Source organism: Epinephelus lanceolatus, chromosome 20 (genome assembly GCF_041903045.1).
Source record: "Epinephelus lanceolatus isolate andai-2023 chromosome 20, ASM4190304v1, whole genome shotgun sequence".
Taxonomy (NCBI): Eukaryota; Metazoa; Chordata; class Actinopteri; order Perciformes; family Serranidae; genus Epinephelus; species Epinephelus lanceolatus.
Window position 1 is genome coordinate 7,955,564 of NC_135753.1, and position 18,528 is coordinate 7,974,091.

General features: G+C 40.1%; 1 protein-coding gene across 1 annotated transcript in view; it reads left to right on the plus strand.

Moving 5' to 3' along the window:
- cip2a (cellular inhibitor of PP2A) overlaps window positions 1-18,528 on the plus strand; it is a 29,490-nt gene continuing 10,962 nt past the window's right edge. The window contains exons 1-10 of the mRNA XM_078162700.1: window positions 1-257; window positions 507-609; window positions 2,116-2,263; window positions 2,866-2,978; window positions 4,681-4,775; window positions 4,867-4,963; window positions 6,860-6,982; window positions 11,118-11,263; window positions 11,386-11,461; window positions 15,414-15,653. Coding sequence (XP_078018826.1) covers window positions 508-609; window positions 2,116-2,263; window positions 2,866-2,978; window positions 4,681-4,775; window positions 4,867-4,963; window positions 6,860-6,982; window positions 11,118-11,263; window positions 11,386-11,461; window positions 15,414-15,653 — 1,140 coding nt within the window. The 5' untranslated portion in view covers window positions 1-257; window position 507. The remainder of the gene's footprint in view (window positions 258-506; window positions 610-2,115; window positions 2,264-2,865; window positions 2,979-4,680; window positions 4,776-4,866; window positions 4,964-6,859; window positions 6,983-11,117; window positions 11,264-11,385; window positions 11,462-15,413; window positions 15,654-18,528) is intronic.

The following is an 18,528-nucleotide window of genomic DNA, read 5'->3' on the forward strand; positions in this document are numbered from 1 at the left end:
AATTTAGACAGAACAAGAACTTACACTTAACTCTAACGTGTTGTTTGATGTAAAGGCATAACCAATCCGGCATCAGTATTTATTCATTTATATAATACACAAATGAAAATTAGCCTTACCGTTGTACATTTACCCTGGCCTTCACCCCCCTTGCTCAGACATGGTCCGCTCCTTCCCGGTTCGAAGCTGGAAGCGGGAGGAAGTAGTTGCTGCGTCGCCGGTTGTTGATGTTTCTTGGGGGAGAGGAATCACTATAGGTAGTTTTTTACAAACCAACAAGCACGAACATGATTAATGTGAATTGATTTAATTTATAAGCAGCGTTATATAATGTTAAGCCACTTTTGAATTTGTTTATTTTGGTGTTGTGACATTGTAGGTAAGCTTGTTAGCTAGCGTAGCGTTAGCAACTTCAAGATGGACGTTACTTTGCTTTGAAAGCAGTTTTGCGAGATAGTGCGACGTCTCATCATTATAACCTTAAAGATAATACGTCTGTTCTGCAGGATGGACACAACTACACGTTTAAAGTCTCTGTTGCTGGCTGTCCAGCAGTATAGAGACAGCAGGACGGCGCAGAATGCAGCCCACTTGCAGGAACAAGTGGAGGTGAGCTGATGAACATACACAAGGGGAACACGGTTAGTCTCAGAGTTAAAAGGGACACAAGGCTGTGGTGGAATATGCCAACAAGGCTGGAAAATCAGAGGTTAAACAATGTACATATTCTAGCAGTAAACTGGCATCAAGTGTGTTTAAAAGGGAGAGCATTTTAAACAAGCAAGTTGAGTATCCCTGATATAAACATTGCCATATAATTATACAGATGACCTATATAGGCTACTGTAAGAACCCCTAATTATTTCTCCTTAACCTCGGACTTCCTCCCTACCAAAAAATGTGCATGAAAATCATTTCGTAGCTTGGTTAAACAACAACAACAACAACTTTCTCTGTTATATCTGCATGTAGCACTTGAAGTAGGTCAGTATATCACATGAAGTAAGGGGTTCCTGTGATCCTAAAAAAGTCTTAAAAGGCATTGAATTAATTAATCTAAAAATAAGACATTAATTGGTACTAAAATGTCTTAAATCAATCTTTCAAAAGTCTTCAATATGCTAAGACATGGAAAGTAGGCTTTTATGAATCTTATTTTCTAATGTTGCAATGTTGTAAAGTCTCTAAATAATTGGGAACGTGTATTTTTTAAAAAATAACTTACCACATGCCTCGTGCAGTTATGTCATACAAATCAGGACAGCGAATCAACAACAATCATATTTTGTTTACGGCCAAGATGCCCAGAGCAGAGGATCCACTGTCTGCTAGCTAGCTGTAACTGTAATGTGGATGACACGGGGAAGTGGCCATTAGCCCAAGATTTTGGGGCCTGGCCGAAACCGATTCAAGGCAACACATACAACACTTGATGTGTTTTATGCAAAAAGTTTTGCGAACTCACAGAAACTGAATCATTCTGCTGGGAATCAAGGAAGTGCCTGAACATTAACAAAACATAAAATCGCCAAGAAAACCTGCCAACAAACAGTTGTTGGCAGGTACTTTCCAGTTCTGTTCTACCCTCATCTTCGCAATGTGAGGAAAGTGTCATATTTTAAGTTAGAAAAACCTCCATAACCCTACACAATTGGTTTATGTTGGTTTGTTTCTTTTCCTTCAATGGAATTTGTGTGGCACCGAAAAGTCTTAAATCTATATTGTCTTGAACTGTGGGAACCCTGTGAAGTTGATGTACTTGCATGATTCTTGCAATTTTTTGGGTTGTACCCACATGGTTGAATACTCTTATTGTAAGTTGTGTTAGAGAAATACATCTGCTAAATGAATGTAATGAAGATAGCAACAACAAGTATGAGAATTGAATGAGGTGGTGAAAAGAAAGTGCTGACTTGCTTTCTTGAAAGTGCTTTCTCAAAGCACAGCACAGTGTGATTAGGGTCAAACCAAAACAAAAATCTGTTTAGCCTTGTGAGAACAAGTCAAAACTTTGGTAGGGATGTTGGAAGCTTTTCTGAAAGCTGGTTGAAATGTTGTGTGTGAATTTACACTGTGCAGCCTAAAGTTTACCTACATATGTATGTATGTTTGCAGGGGGTGTCAGGTCTTAAATGTGACCAGCTGCTGTCCTCAGGCCAGGTTCTGCCCCGTGAGTGTGTGAGTGGACTGGTTGAGCTGGCTGGAAACCCATACACCAGCCTGACCCTCACAAGCTCCATCATTTCCCTGCTGTCACAACTAGGTAGAGTGCACCTGTATACGGGGGGGGGGGGGGCACGGCACTGTACACCCTGGACAGGTTGCCATACTGTCACAGGGCTGACACAGAGACAGACAACCATTCACACTCACACTGACACCTACCTCACAGTCACCTATAAACCTCGCTTGCATGACACATCTCACTGCTGCTGGATTGAGGTCACACATAATCATTAAATCAGATGGTTCATAAATAGCAATGGGTCTCCATTTTGCTTTGAGGGTATTGCTGTGATTCTTATAACGTCAGCAGCTCAGCAGGGACTAGAAGCATACAGTTGAGAGTACAAAGAGATTGAATACATACAGTGTCACTGAGTCTTAATTAAAGAGGAGTTGTGGGTCATAAGCTTAACTATTTGGTACATACAAATTACCTTGAAGTATGTAAGCAAAAGTTCTGTTTCCTTTATGTACAGTGACCTTTTAAAAAGATCACTGCTGTGCTTTAATAAGACAGTGTGAAGGTATAAAGCAGCACTGTCAAGCGTTAAATTCCTTGAGGCAAAAAAACTGAACTGAGAGTTCTTTCTGAAACAAAAACTTTTATTTTTCTCCCCACCTGTGTGTTCTCCCTTTCAGCCTGTGATGATGACAGTCGGGAGATTCTTCACAGCATCTACAACCTCAGCAGCACTCTGGCGTCTGTCATCCACTGCCACAGCACCACACCAGGAGAGCCCCTGGTGCTGCAGGTGAGTCCATCTCTGCAGTTGGTTTTAAAGGAAAATGTGACACCTTTTATGTAGATGTCCAGCTGAGTCCTCCTTCTCCCTGAGTCGTGTTTGACAGTGCCTACATGTACCAGGATGCCTTGTGCACGAGCTACTAGCTTAAAGCTGTTACTTTGTTGGCCAAAACATAGTGTAGCTGAGGTTGAACCTATTCTTCTGCAGGTAACAAAATGCACAGGCTTCATAGTCTGAACCAGTGTGAATCAACACCATTTATTATTTTTCACATTGTCCATGGCAGCACATTTCCACTTCACTCCTTCCATTTTCTCCCTTTCACAATAAAAGCAGTTTGTTTCACAATAAAAGCAGTTTGTTTCTCAGTTTGTCTCCGGGGTCCTAAAAAAGGTCTCCAGCACACCTCTTTCCAAGTGAGGAGTAAAACTGTCATGCATAGTAACGCACACACTGGCTCATCCAGCGTCGTCGACAGCATCCAAAAAAAACTGCCCACGCTGAAATTCATTGCAGCAGAATGATTAATTTTCGATTGGCATTTGAGGGCAATTTGAGCAAAGGCCCAACCAGTTGGTGTTTGCTCTCGGCAGCTCAGGTTCTGGAGAATCCTCGGCAGACATACCCTCTCTCACTCAATGCAGCTGCAACCTCGGCTTCTCTCTGCTGATTTCTTAAGCTATGTACTCTGGCTCTAATAACATAATATCCTCTGCACTCATATTTTGGGCTGCCATTTTAGCTGTTGGAAATGTAGCTAGTTTACAATACAAGTGAAGAGAACAAGGATGTTCTGGGTTTTTTTAGCGGCATCTAGCGCTTGCTCCTTGACTACTTGGAGGCCAAATCCAACCTGTAGTTCTTTCTGCCTCTAACTATGTCAGCGTTTCATGAAATGATGACACTAGATACAGGAAAGACAACAGATTTTGCAACTGCAAACTCAGCTTTCTCTGTCAAATATAGCACAAAGTCCACTGAGGAATCTATCGCTTTAATCAAAATCATTTACCATCAACACTGATTAGACATGGACATAAAAGGTGGCAACTTTTTTTCTTTAGTGTTTCCCATGTGGGTCATCAAGTGCTTGTGTTCTCTGCTGTGTGTACACTATATTTTCAATGTACATTTTAAGTACTATGCTTTGAGCAATATAGTTAATATTGTTTTACTATAAAAAGACAGTAGTTCTCCTATTTTACTAAAAGAACATACATCCAGATACAGTTGGTTATGGTTGAGGTACAATCTCAATAGTGCATAGTTTAGGGGCGGCAGTAGCTCAGTCCATAGGGACTTGGGTTGGGAACCGGAGGGTCGCCTGTTCAAGTCCCCATCCGGACCAAAAATATGGAGCGTGGACTGGTAGCTGGAGAGGTGCCAGTTCACCTCCTGGGTACTGCCGAGGTGCCCCTGAGCAAGGCACCGAACCCCCCAGCCGCTCGGAGCGCCTGTCATGGGCAGCCCACTCTGACATCTCTCCACTTAGTGCATGTATAGGTCCAGTTTGTGCATGTGTGTGTTCGGACCTGTGTGTAATTGACAACAGAGTGAAAAATTGAATTTCCCCTCTGGGATTAATAAAGTATATAAAATTAAAATAAAAATTAAAATTAAATTAAATTAAAACAGAAAAAAAGACATTTGCAGGGTAAATTCAGTAATAGATAATTAATTGTAATGCCACCTCGTGTGTATCATTTAGTGTTTGCAGGTGCTGCAGAAACTGACTTACAACGCTCGCGTCTTCCAGTCTACAAACTACATCCATGAGCTCATTGCTTTTCTTATGACTAACATGTAAGTATCCCACCTGTCAATATGATTTAATGAATAACGGATGTGTTTTTGACATTCACGTAACCATTTTACTTTGGGTCTTGTGCCACAGCCAGTCTCACAATGACAACATCATCATGCCATGCCTTGGCCTCATGGCCAACCTGTGTCGAGACAACCACTCAGTGCAGAGTTACATCAAGTCTCTGGTGAGTCTGACTGAATACAGTTATTAACACTGAATGACTATCTGTGTGTGAGGATGAGAATGAACATGTTCAATAGCATTTTATTTTGACAGCATCACAGAATGGTTAACAGATAATATCTGCCGAACACTAAAGTGTAGAGCTAAAACAATTAACTGATCAGTACATCATCAGAACATTAATTTGGAACTGTTTTAATAATCGAAATAAGAAATAAAACATTGCTGCATTTATTGCTTTTAGGTGATAGTCAATGAAATATTAATTTCTGGGTTTTTGACTGCTGATCAGACAAAATGAGACATTTGAAGACGTCACTCTGGACTCTGGAAAACTGATTTCCAGAAATGCAAACAACATTATAAGGCTTTTTAATTTATCTGTTTTTTTAAACCTCAGCTTTTGTTATATTGATTATCAATGCAGGCCTGCAGAAAATGAACTTAAAAATTCATATAAAAGCCCCATGTCAAAAACTTTGGTGTGATATTTGATTTGCCTTCAAGCAGGAGTAAAAGCCAACTTTTTCCAGCTTTGTACTGTTGCCAAAATCAAGTCCTTTCTCTCATTCAAAGATCTTTTAGAAAGTCATCCACACCTTTATATCCTCTTTGGCAACTGCAACTTCCTGTACACTGGGATGAGTCAGTGAGTCATCCCTTTCCCACCTGCAATTCATCCAGAATGCAGCCACCAGGCTCCTGACAGGCACGTGGAAGAGGGACTATATTACCCCGATTCTGGCCTCCCTCAATTGACTGCCAGTACGGTCCAGATTGATTGCGAAGTTCTCCTGTTTGTCTATAAGGCCCCTCAGGTTAGCTGACTATAGGTTTTTGTGTGTCCAGTGAACTTAAAGTAAGGCTCAGGACTGACCATGCCTTTGCTATTGCAGCCTATAGACTGTAAACAGCAACATCCCCCTCCCTATTAGATCTGTCCCTCCACTGACTCTTTTAGGTCCACGCTAAAAACATACTGTTACTCAGTAGCGTTTAAATCCTTTTGTCTTTTTTTTGTGGTTTTTAGCTACCGGCTGTGGTGGCGTACAGCAGTTTAATCAACGTGGGTTGTTTTCAAATGTGCTTAAGAAATAAATCTGACTTGTCTTGTTATAAGTATAGAGATTAAACAAAAACAAGCAACAACAGAAAAACAATGGAATAAGAAATAAAGGCTGAGTGAAGTTTCAGTTTCCAGTCATGTCAGAGGACAAAGAAATATTTCAAATGAGCGGGTGCAATTTTCTTTCAAGTTTCTATCTGTAATTTCCCTCTGTATTTGCATGTTGCAGAGCATGTGAGCGGAGTGCAGCAGAGAGAATTTCCGATCTCACTTACATTGCTGTTTGTTTTCTCCGGTCCCCCACTGAGTGCCATTGTGCTGGATATCGCTCCACGCTCACCTCAGATTTTCCCTGCGTCACTGAAATTGCTCACTGCTCGCTCCAAATAAACCCCAAAAAACTGTTGTGTTTTGATTTTGGCTTAAACACAAACCAGAAAAATAAACACAAGCTCAGCAGATTCGTCTGATTAAATTAATGGTCTGAGCACTACCAGAGCAATATGGAGAGGGATGGAGCAGTAGATAAGGCGACACTTCAACTTTTTTAAAGAACCTGCTCTGTGCTTTATCCAAAATCCATCCACTCTCACTCCCCGAGCCACTCACATGCTCTGGCATGTTTTTACTGTAACAGAAAAGGATATCCAGCCAGTATGTAGGTCCTGGATCTTTAGGGATCAGTACCAATATTGCAGTCCCGTTTACTTTTCAGTGCAACATTTTTTTACAAATCTAATATCTGCTGTCAGCCAAGTGACAGGAAAATGTGTATTTGGAGTACGTCAGCTTTTTTCTTGTGTGTTAATATGTGTGTTTGTATTCACGTAGGACAATGTGAAGCCATTCTACCGTACTCTGATCAACTTCCTGGCTCACAACAGTCTGACTGTGGTGATCTTCACGTTGTCCATCCTGGCCAGCCTCACTCTGAATGAGAGGGTTGGAGAGAAGGTAGGTGGGAGACACACACTGCAGGTGGGATCTGCTCAAATTTATATAATTATTGAACCACAGCGGTGCAGCTGGGCTCAAAATATTGAGTTAGTCTGTTTTTCTGTGGGCCCTCTGCAGTGTTGCTCAGTGGTTAGATTGAATAGGTTTAAACTGTGATTTATCAGCTTATAGTATGTTCAGCTCATATTCAAACAGTGCTCACTCTGGACTGACCTGTTTTGAAAGTGTCGTTTGAAGAAGAGCTTAGCTTAAGTTAATTCCAGCTTGTTACAGGCATTACTGTGCACTTGACACTGAATCATGAATCTGTTCCTAATTAAATCTGCCCCTTTTGATGCTGAGCTTTAAGTTTCTTTTACCAGTGACTTCTGATTTCTTCCATTGTTATGCAGCTGTTCTCAGAGAGATCTTTGTCTCTTTCAGTTGTCAGTCTGGTTGAACCATTGTGCAGTGTTTTGTTCTCCATGTACAAAACAAACCCTTCATACTAAATAACATCTATTTGTAAAGATGACTGTCTACAAAAAGCATCAAAGAACATCATCTCACATATCTGACTGGACACAGTCAAGCTTTTGTGGCAGGAGACTGCAAACTTTTGAATGGCAGTGTATGTTAAAATACTGCTGTTTTCTTTTTGTCAATTAGCAGTGTTGCCCTGTCACAATCTACAGTTATCTATGCTGTTCGGCCAGTAGGACTTTGCAACCCTTTAGATAAACCACTTATTAACATTGTATAGTTCTCACTCATGACAAAAAGTGATTGTGTTCATTTTAATTTGCAGTTCCTTTCTTTTTAGTATATGTTTGGTTTTTTGGTAAATGACGGGTTTTTTTGGTTCCATCTTTCTGTTTGTTCTCCTTTTCACATCAGTTTTTTATTTCCACTGTGAAAATAAATAAACAAACTTGTTGTAAACACATTTCTTAAGGAAGTATTTCACAGCTGGAAATATGAGCTTTTGATAAAATTAGTCTGTGTATGAAGTAGAAAGACACATCCTTCTGAAACTGGCACCATATGACCAGAGACCAAGGGCTGTGGCATTTGCATTTGCTCAAGAGGTAGAAAACCTACAATTGCTAAAATTTACTGTGCCACACCGGACCAATTAAGTTAACACTCATGCGGGCTGGTGATGTAATGTCACTTGGTTGTTTTGGCACAGAAAACAATATGGCAGTTAGCTAAAATATGTTTCTGAGGACATTTTAGGCAAGAAATAGGCAACACAGTAACAGGACTCGGTATCGGCAGGTTCTCAATACTAAATGAGTAAATGAATATTAAATGACGGGAGCAAAAAGCCTTATCTGGGACATCCCTTAACACAACAGTCTACAACATCGTCACATGCTTGGAGAAAATACTGTTGGAAGAATTTAATTAGATTCTTTATTACACCATGAATTAAGAGCAAATATCTGTCTATAGCACAACCAAGTTGGAGGAGAAGTGGGGCAGTAAATCATACTAGGGCTGACCTTCGAATCCATTTATGGACATTCGAAGCTTCGGAGCTCGTTTGGGGAGGGGGTTAAAAAAAAAAAAATTATGGCAAAAACGTAGTTTCTTCCAACACTACAATTAAGATAAAAATATTCACAAACGAAAAAACACTAATGGTCGGTGATAAGTAGTGTTTAACTTTTGATTGAACACTAAATTAAAACCCTCGGCGCACATTGCAGCACAATCAAACAGATGCGCAGCTCAGAGCATCAGAAGTGTCTCTGACACCAGACTCAGATCGGACCGGTGGAACTGGAAAATGCATATTTTACATCAATAAAATCTATTTTATCATTATTTTGAGTCACATTGTTGAAAGAATTTAGTCGTCTGTGTTCAAGCAGGATAATAGCAGGTCTCCATTGTGCGTCGGGCTTTCTATTTCCTTGTCAGAGATTTTTTCTTTTTTAATTACTACTTACGTTTTTCAAGTGATTTCCCAAATTTGTTGTTGAGTTGTGATATGCCAGTTGCTTTTGGCAAATCTGGCACTCTGCTTTCTGGGGGTTGTCAGGGCATATTTTAAAGTGCAACCACACATCTGCCAGCTCTGAGTGCGCTTGTTGTCAGAATCGGACTGGTGGGGGTGAGTGTTGCGTTTAAGTCCTCCTCCAAATAAATGAAAAAAAAAGCGCAGAAGCTTTGAATTTTTTTTTTTTTTCACAGTCGAATCCCGTGCCATCGAACGAAGCTTCGAAGCTTCAGATTTTTTGGGTCAGCCCTAAATCATACTCATGTGTTTTGGCTCCGTCCTGAAATTGTACAGTTTTGGGTAGTCTCTTAAACAGACGCCGATGACGTCAGCACGCTGGCTGACTCTGTCGTCTGTGGACATTCCCATAGGAAGGTTGTAATAGAACTAGCGCTGGCTCCCAGCGGCAGTGATGTGATTGCATCCAAATCCGTGTACTTCCGTACTTCCTCGACCAACGGCTGATTAGTCAAGAGTTCAAAAACTTCCAGCGCACACTAGAATATCAGGATTGACACAAAGTTTATTCAAAAATGTTTAACAACAAAAGGAGCGAACAACGAGTTTCGCTTGTTGCGTCATCAGATTCGCTCTTGATTGTCATCAGGTGTGTGCTTAAATAGTCAGGGCAAGTAACAACCAGACAATCAGTCAATGAGAAACAAATACAAAGTACATAACCTAGCTGTAATATTAAAGGGAGAGTGCATACAATATAAATAGAAATAGATATCAAAACAGTGATACAAGAAAATACTTTACAATTGCACAGTTCATCATCCGACAAGATTCAACTCTAATTTTGAAGTAGAGTGTGAACCATATAAATAGTATAGATCAAAAAAGAGAGAAAAAAAAATTGTTTATACATACTTGTAATGATGAGATATAAAAATGCAAAATACATAATCTGGCTGTACCAACTCATATAAACAGGGGAGAGTGAGTACAGTATAAATAGTCAAATAGTCGAAACATTTTTTAGAAATACATATCAAAAACAAGTGGGCCAATATAAGAGATATAAACAAAAGAGGAGATACTCCAGAAGTTACAAAGGTTATTCCACAATCTACAATATCTACTCTAGCATTCCTGTCTGTGCGCTGGAAGTTTTTGAACTCTTGACTGTGATTTATCCTGCACCAGCTGGCACCTAGAAGAAGCACTGCGCCGCTGTGCACAGGGATTTACTATTTTTTTGTACAACGGCTGATTAGCTTTGCCTTACACCCGCCTACATCCGAATTGCTGTTCCCCGAATTGTTGTCCGTAGTACAACAGAAAAGGAAGTGTTCAGTGCATCGCAAGAAGAGATTAAAATGGATGTGATTTCATTTGATTCCTGCTATATTGCAGAGCTGCAACATCTCTGTTACATGTAACACACGTGCCACACCTATGGCAACGCCGTCACGTGGTCTGGATGTCCCCACCCATTTCTATTACAGAACGAAAGACAAATGTCCCCAGACTCCCATTCCGAAGTAAGGGAGGCTGGTCACGCGAGACTAAGTTTTGGGTAAATGTATGTACAGTTATTATCAAAATTCTAGGCTATGGCATATCTAGATCATGCATGGTATTGTATTTTGGTTATATGACACTAGGACTTGGGTTAAGAGAGGGCAGGTATCTACTGAAAATCGTGTTGGCAGCTTCTAAAAAGGCCACCACAAAGAAATGGTACAAAGCAGAACCACCAACGCAAGATAAATGGCTAAAAATTTTGAAATAGATATATGATATGGAACTGTTGACTGATCAGATAAGAGCTCAAGAGGAGAGATGTCAAGAGGAATGGGAGAGATGGGCAACGTTTGCATGTCAAACAACATAAGAGACTAAACCACTGAATATGTCACAGGGATGAGCAAGTTTTGTGAGACAGGGCAATCTGGATCTTTTTGTTAATTTTTTGTTTTGTTTTATACTCTTTTTTCTTCTCTACCCTTTAATAAGGTTTTAGTAAAAACAATCAAATTAAAGTGTTAAAAAAAGAAAATGCAGAGGTACAATCTGTAGTTTGAGCAACAGCCCTAGAGTCAGCTCAGATCCGCTGGATTATACAAAACTACAAGGTATCCCCTGATGCCAGTCATATTCATCTTCTTTGTTCGTGTCTATATGTTTTTTTTCCATCAGCTCTTTGATGCAAAGAACATCCACCAGACTTTTCAGCTTGTGTTCAACATCATTGTGAACGGCGACGGCACTGTGACAAGAAAATACTCTGTCGACCTTTTGGTTGATTTGTTGAAAAACCCCAAGATAGCAGATTACCTTACCAGGTACACACACACACACACACACACACACGTACGTTTCTAACATAGAGCGCTTAATCTCAGTGTTTTCTTTAAGGCTCTGTTGACCTGACTGTGAATTAAAACCTTCTTTTTTTCCTTTCAAGGTATGAGCACTTCTCAGCATGTGTGTCTCAACTTCTAGGACTGCTGCAATCAAAAGACCCCGACTCTGCAGCAAAGGTGCACACCCCATTATACAACTTTCCTACAGCACAAATAGACACGAAAACCATTGCTGCTGTCGAAAATGTGTCAGTTGTGTTTTATGGTTAGAATGTTATGCTGTGAATTAAATCATGTTTATTTGAGCAGTAACTACTGACCTTTTGTGGTAAAAGAGAGTTAGTAAAAGTGTTTTTTTTCTGCTTTCATTAGATAGAGTACATTAGAGCAGTGAGAGGAAATAAGCAGTGAAGGGGGTGACAAAGGTCTACGGCCAGATAGTTGATGTTAGTTGCTATTTCACACTCAGTCTTTAAGCTGTAGCCCTCCAGGATGCCTTTTTGTAATATACTATCTTCATTAGATTTCAAAAAACATAAACAATAGATAACTATATCAATATATGCACATACAAGGCAAATAAATAAAAATACATGAAATAAAAATACATAAAAAATAAATATGTGATAGTACAAAAAAAAGGTTTCTCCTGTAGCTTGTAATCAACAATGTCCAACTTCATCCTACCACATGCTGATAGTTTTAGGTTGTAGCACACAGCTGTTTAACTCTACTCAAAAACTAAAAAAAAACCCAACTAAATAATGTATAGCATAGATGTCCTAAAACTGGTAGAAGATTTTGTTACAAGTAAAAGTCCTGCATTCATACCCTTACGTAAGTAAAAGTACAGAAGCATCAAAATACACTTAAAGTACCAAAAGTAATAATTCATGATAATATGTTACATTAGTGTATTATGATTATTGATGCATTCATATGTTCATAATTTAAGTGGTGCAGCTGGTAAAGGTCGAGCTCATTTTAATTTATTAACATACTGAGGGGTAGTTTAATCTACATTCATGCATCATGACTTATTTTGATATAAATTTTTTATAAATAATCTGAGTCTGCAAAGTAACTAAAGCCGGGCAGATTTATCCCCAACTCACCCTCCTGATAATCGGAGGGGATACCTGGGACCTGTATCACAAAGCGAGATCAACCTTTCCTGGGTTACCCAGACCTATCCTGGGTTGACTAACCCTGACAATGGCAATCAGGATAATCGGTATCACGACGCTGGATATCAACTCGGTAACTCAACCCAGTGTTGCTTTATCAAGAGCTGTGAACGCGCACGCAGTGGACCAATCACAATCATGAGAGAAGCGCAGCGTCACTGAGCGTCCTCACAGAGCGCCGTATGTGAGGGGAAAAAAGTATTTCTCGTGAGGATCAGAGATTAATTCTACTAAAATATGAGGAGGAGAAGAGCAACATTACAGAAAAGGCCAACACCGTGGCAGCTGCAGGAGGAGGAAACATGCATGGCAACGCATAACGGGATGAATAATGTTTTTTTAGTTTAGATTAGTTTATTTGCACATAATGTTAAAAACAGACAGTATAAAATTTACAAGATTAAAAAAAGAAAAGTACCGGAGAGGTTAGAAGCCACTAAAAGCTTATCAAAGAAATTCCCCTGTCAAAACATCAATGAAATCACATGATAGAGAAGAAAAAAAAATGAGTCAGGAAAGAAGAAAGAGAGGAGGAGAGAGAGAAAAATCAAGACAAAACAAGGTAGCAAATAAAATTATGTGTAGGTTAAATTACTCATCACTGGTTCAAGTAGCTACAGTACCTGTACCTGTACATCTGACACTGATCACACCCTTGAATCCCATGAAATCAATGCTGCACAGATGAATTGCGTGTATTACAATTATCGTCTAACATCATTGCGTCTGATAAATTGGTCTTCTTTGTCATAACGTTATATATGCTACAATAAAGCTTAAAGCTGACGCCACAATTAAATCATATCAACACCAAATTGATAGTCTGAATAAAATCATCCTGATATTGAGCTGTGTTAGAAATTAACAGCTGCGCAAAAATATACCTAGTCTCCCTCTTTAAAAAACAAAAAGGAAAATCCCTCAAACACCATGAAGTGTAGACATGATAGGCTACTTTCCACATTTCCAGCAGCAAAGCTGTCAATTAGGCCCATTACCTTTAACAGGGAGCATTTCCTCCAACAAAACAAAATGTTGGCACTAATATATTAAGTGTCCGCAAATGATCAGTTTCTTTCTTATGAAGGGGTGGGATGAAATTTCGACTTCTTTCCACTCCTTTTTGAACAATCTTTTCATTGTCTGTTGTTGTTGCTTTCTTTTCTTTTTTAAGGTTCAAAATAAACTTTCAAATCAAAATCAATCAAATTAATTAAACTTCCCGTCATGACTGGGCTGCATTTCTGTCAGCGGAGTCATTTTTTTCCTAACAGCTGATTGGCCAGTGGGTGGTGCTTTTTATAGGATCAGATTCAACCCTGAACTTACCCTGCTCCGGAGCAGGATAGCCGTTCAGAGTAAGTTACCATGGTGATCTACCCCGTTAAGAACTGAACCGGCTTCGTGAGACCGAAAACCCAGGGTTAACCCTGAAGTTACCTCGCTAAGACAAAATCCTGCTTCGTGATACAGGCCCCTGGTCTGAGACCTTGGTCAATACTGATGTTTGGCTCAGATTATCTGGTAATGGTGAGAGATTTACAGATCCAGTCTCAAGTTTCCTGAACTGCTCGCAGACTCATCAGGGCTGCTGATTTAAAATCTGGCTGATTACAGTTATGATTACATCGGTACAGAGCAGCTGATGTTGTTGCCAAGCACTACTGTTGACAAATATTGAAACTCTCAAATTCTTGCTGAAGAATAAGGATCCCGTGCTGAGCGTTTCTCCTCAACCAATTTCTCATCCAGTCTCATTCAGCCTTCTGCCTGTTTTTCTCACAACAAAGCATTGTTAATATTACACCACAATAATGTTTTTTTTTTCCAAGATTATTTTTATGGGCTTTTTTGCCTTTAATGTAAAGGACAGTGTGAAATGGGGAGAGAGATAGAGTGGGGAGTGACATGTGGCAAAGGGCTGCAGGCCGGAATCGAACCCGCTGCAGCAAGGCAATGCCTCTGTACATGGGGCGCCAGCACTATCCACTGTGCTACCGACGCCTCACTCCACAATAATCGTAATCTGAATAATCATAATCATAAGTTGTAGTGTGTGATGCATTATTTTTTTTCAAATTTTCCAATGAGTACATGTTTAAGATTAGAAACACATCTGTGAAGTTTCTCCTTATGTGCGTGTAATCTGAGCCTGTTTCAAATCTATCAAGTAAATATAGTGAATTTAAAAGTACAATATTTGCCTCTAAAATTTAGCGTAGCAGAAGTATAAAGTAGCATAAAATAGAACCAGCCAAGTAAAGTACAAGTACCTTAAAATTGTTGCAGAATACAGTGCTTGTATAAATGTATTTGGTATATTTATTCTATTTATTTATTCTATTTATTTATTTATTTATTTATTTATTCTACCTCTGGAGGCAGATGATAGTAAAGAAGACGATGAGTCACACTTGGTGTTATGAAAAAGTAACAATGCAAAGTGACCTGTAGTCAAAGAATTTAAACAAGGTCCCCACAGTCATGGACAACCTGTAAAAGTCATGGAATATCACAAACACATTTTCCAGAACTGGTAAAATCATGGAATTACTTAACTTTTGTTTTGTGTAATGAAATTGTTACAGTAATCTTATGTGAATAACATTCCATGTGATGTAACATAGGGCTAATATGTGTCAGTGTGTATCATGTACATTTCTTGATTTTTTTCCCTGCAATCTGTCTCTCCCTTCATGTATGCCTGCTGGCTGAAATTAGGTGTGAATAGTTACTTTGAATCTGATATGTTTGAAAAAAAAAGGCAAGTGGGGCAAGAACTTTTTTTAATGGGTCCTTGAAAAGTCATGGAAAAGTTTTGAAATTTTGACCTTGAAAATGTGTGTGAATTTGCACACGTCTCAATTTAAATTCAGTTCTTAAAATGTGGGGAAATTGTGAACAGTCCTCATCACAACTTAATCTGTGTGTGTTGTTTGCAGGTGCTGGAGCTTCTCCTGGCCATGTGCAGTGTCTCAGGGCTGCGTTTGCCGCTGTGTGAGGTGGTTTTCAAACCGGCAGGACCCAGACTCCGAGCAGCAGGTCGCAGACAGGGGGGCGGACTGGACGGTGGACGCAAGGCTGAGTCCGGGCTCGCCCTAGTGCAGTGGCTGAGCTCGCCTGTGGAGGGCGCTGAGTCCTGCTCACTCCAGGCCCTGCAGCTGTTAAAAGAGCTGCTAGAGGTATGGCGGCACAGCTGGGACAAAGGAGACACTCAGAGGTCTAAAGGCCCTGACACACCAAGCCGACAGCCAAAGTCGGACCATCGGTGAGCGTCTGTCGGCCTAGTTTTTGTGATGTGTCCCACACCGTCGGCACTTCGGCATTGGCGGCTTTTCAGCCGATTGAGCATGTTGAATCGGCGGCGGAGCTTGTCGGTGAGAGAGATCACTCTGATTGGCTGGGGCTAACCGGTGCTTCCTCCTCAGGCTCCACTTCACTCAGCTGCCCGCTGATCCGCTGCTTCTTTCCACTTTAACCTGAATAACAAACCGTAGCTAGCTGGGAGCGGCTAGCGGAGCATTAGCCGCAGCATGACCGAAGGGAAGCACAGCCAGTTAGCCTCCACAAGCCTCGCAACTAGCCCCGGCTCTCCGTTTGGATCCAACCGGAGCACCGAGCCCTGGTTTGTTATTCAGGTTAAACTGAGAAGAAGCAGCAGCTTTATCGGGCAACTGAGTGAAGTGGAGCCTGTGGAGGAAACACTGGGACCGTCTGGATGTAATAGTCCGTGGAGGTGCTGCGGTGCTCGGCTGCACAGATAGGAAACCCCTCGGCTGACAGGATGTACCATTCTCTCACTCCGCTCCCTGTCACGCAGGCACAGAACATACATGCTACTTGGCCGTCGTATGTAGTCTGTGTAGTGTGTTCAAATGCAACTGACACAGGGTGACGTGAGGCAACGTAGACGACGCAGCAGTTGGCTTTCGTCACCGCTAGTTCTTTGATGTCGGTTTGGTGTGTCCGCTTAGAGGCCGTTTACACGTTGCCGGCTATTTTCATAAACGGACATTTCACCGTCTCCGTTTTCAAAAAGATCTTCGTTTACACTTACCCGTGTATATATACACAAGAGCATGCCAAACCTGTAGGTGGCAGTGTAACGAGAAGCTCAAGCCTTCCATGTATCCATTGTCACCATAGCAACATAGGTCGCACTTTTTACACAGGCGCAAGTTCCGGCGCATACTGTGACGTCGGCTGCCTATAACTCCGTTTATCTCCGTTTATCTCAGTTTACATGCAAACGCGCAACCGGAGTTTTCCAAAATCTCCACTCTGGCCGGAGTTTTTAGAAAGACTCGTTTTCAGAGGAGAAATCTCCGTTTGCGTGTAAACGAAGGGCACAAACGAAGGAAGATGTCTCCGTTTATCAAAATCACCGTGTACGTGTAAACGGCCTCTTAGTCAGCTAGTGTGAAGCAGAAACATGGTGTAGTGGTTTGACCATGAACAGTTGCACTGTAAGTCCTCATTAGTCAGTTTCAGAATGATTCAGGTCGTCTGAATCAGTGTCGGGTTAAATTTAAAATGGTGTTGCAGCCACAGTGCTTATTTTTTCCACTGTACTATACTCTACTGCAGCTTTCTGAGCAGCACTGAATTATGGTCTAAACAGTTTGATTAAAAACACAAGCATGGATCCATATTCGGATCAAACACACCTACATGTGCACATTCAGTATTTTATACTTAGTTTTGCATTAGTTTGTATCAACTGTGGTGGCTGTGCTAATGTTACATTGGCTATATATATGCTGCAAAAAACTCATTTGATTTGGCTTTGATTTGCATCAACTAAAACTAGATGCCAAATGGGCTTCGACTTCATAGTGTTCAATGTCAGGGCTGGGTGTTGTTTTAAAATGTATCATCTATATTTTTGTGAATTTTTGCCTGTTTGATAGAGATAGGACAGGAGCGATGACATACAACAGAAGTTTCTGATGGGACTTGAAATTGTGATTACATGGTCAACATCTTAAATTCCACCAGGATGCCCTCTGTTTGAATTTTTTTGTCACAAGTGCTTTTATGAGACCAGGTTTATAGCACTGATGCCAAAATTATATATATATATATATATATATATATATATATATATACATATATATATATTATGAGACCAGTTTATAGCACTGATGCCAAAATAATCACTTTCCAATATCTAATTTTGAGGAACATAATTTTTTCTCCAAAAACTTTGTCTAAACACAAATGACCATAGAAAAAAATTCTGAATAAACTGGCTAAACTGTGAATTTAATCTTTAAATATCTGATTTTTTTTTTTTTTTTATTTTATTTTTTTTCAATTCTGACCAGACAGTTGATGCCAGCTTTTGGTATAGACACATTCTGGTCGGCAGTAAAAAAGTACTGACCTCCCTATCCAACATTGCTCTTTGTCTTGCCTTGTGTGTTCTTTTGTGCTGTTCTCTTTCTCTTTACTGGTTCACTGTTGACCTGTGCACATGCACTGGTGCATGTAAATTCTAACATTACCCTTATATGCACATTTTTTTGTAACAGCACCAAAGCATGTTTTTACTGCATCATTTGGTGTATTTGTGCTTCTTTCTCAGCACTACCGCCACAGCTGCGACTGGATCTGACCAAAAGAAATCCAACACTGACCACTGCAACATTTTCTTTTTGTAACAGTTCAAATATGAGGAAATCATCAATGTGTTATAATGTAATTTGAGCTAACATTCCCTTTAACTGTCTCAGAAACTGTGCAGTAAATTCAGATTTGACGTGGTCTTAGCCAGGGTCATCCTGAACAAGATTACACTGGAAATTCCACCAAACCTCTGAAGGAAACTTTTATTAATTAACTTATGAGTTTTAAAGTGAATGAATGTTACAATATCAAAGAGTATATGGTCATAGGAACGTTTTGAGCAGAAATACATTGCACTTCTCAACAAACCTAACACAGAAACATTTCGGTGATGTCACATATTCAAAAATACTTTATTTAGTATACAGTGTTTAATAAATTATTGATGTATGTAATGTAATGATTGATGGCTTGGCAGCTCCAAGCACC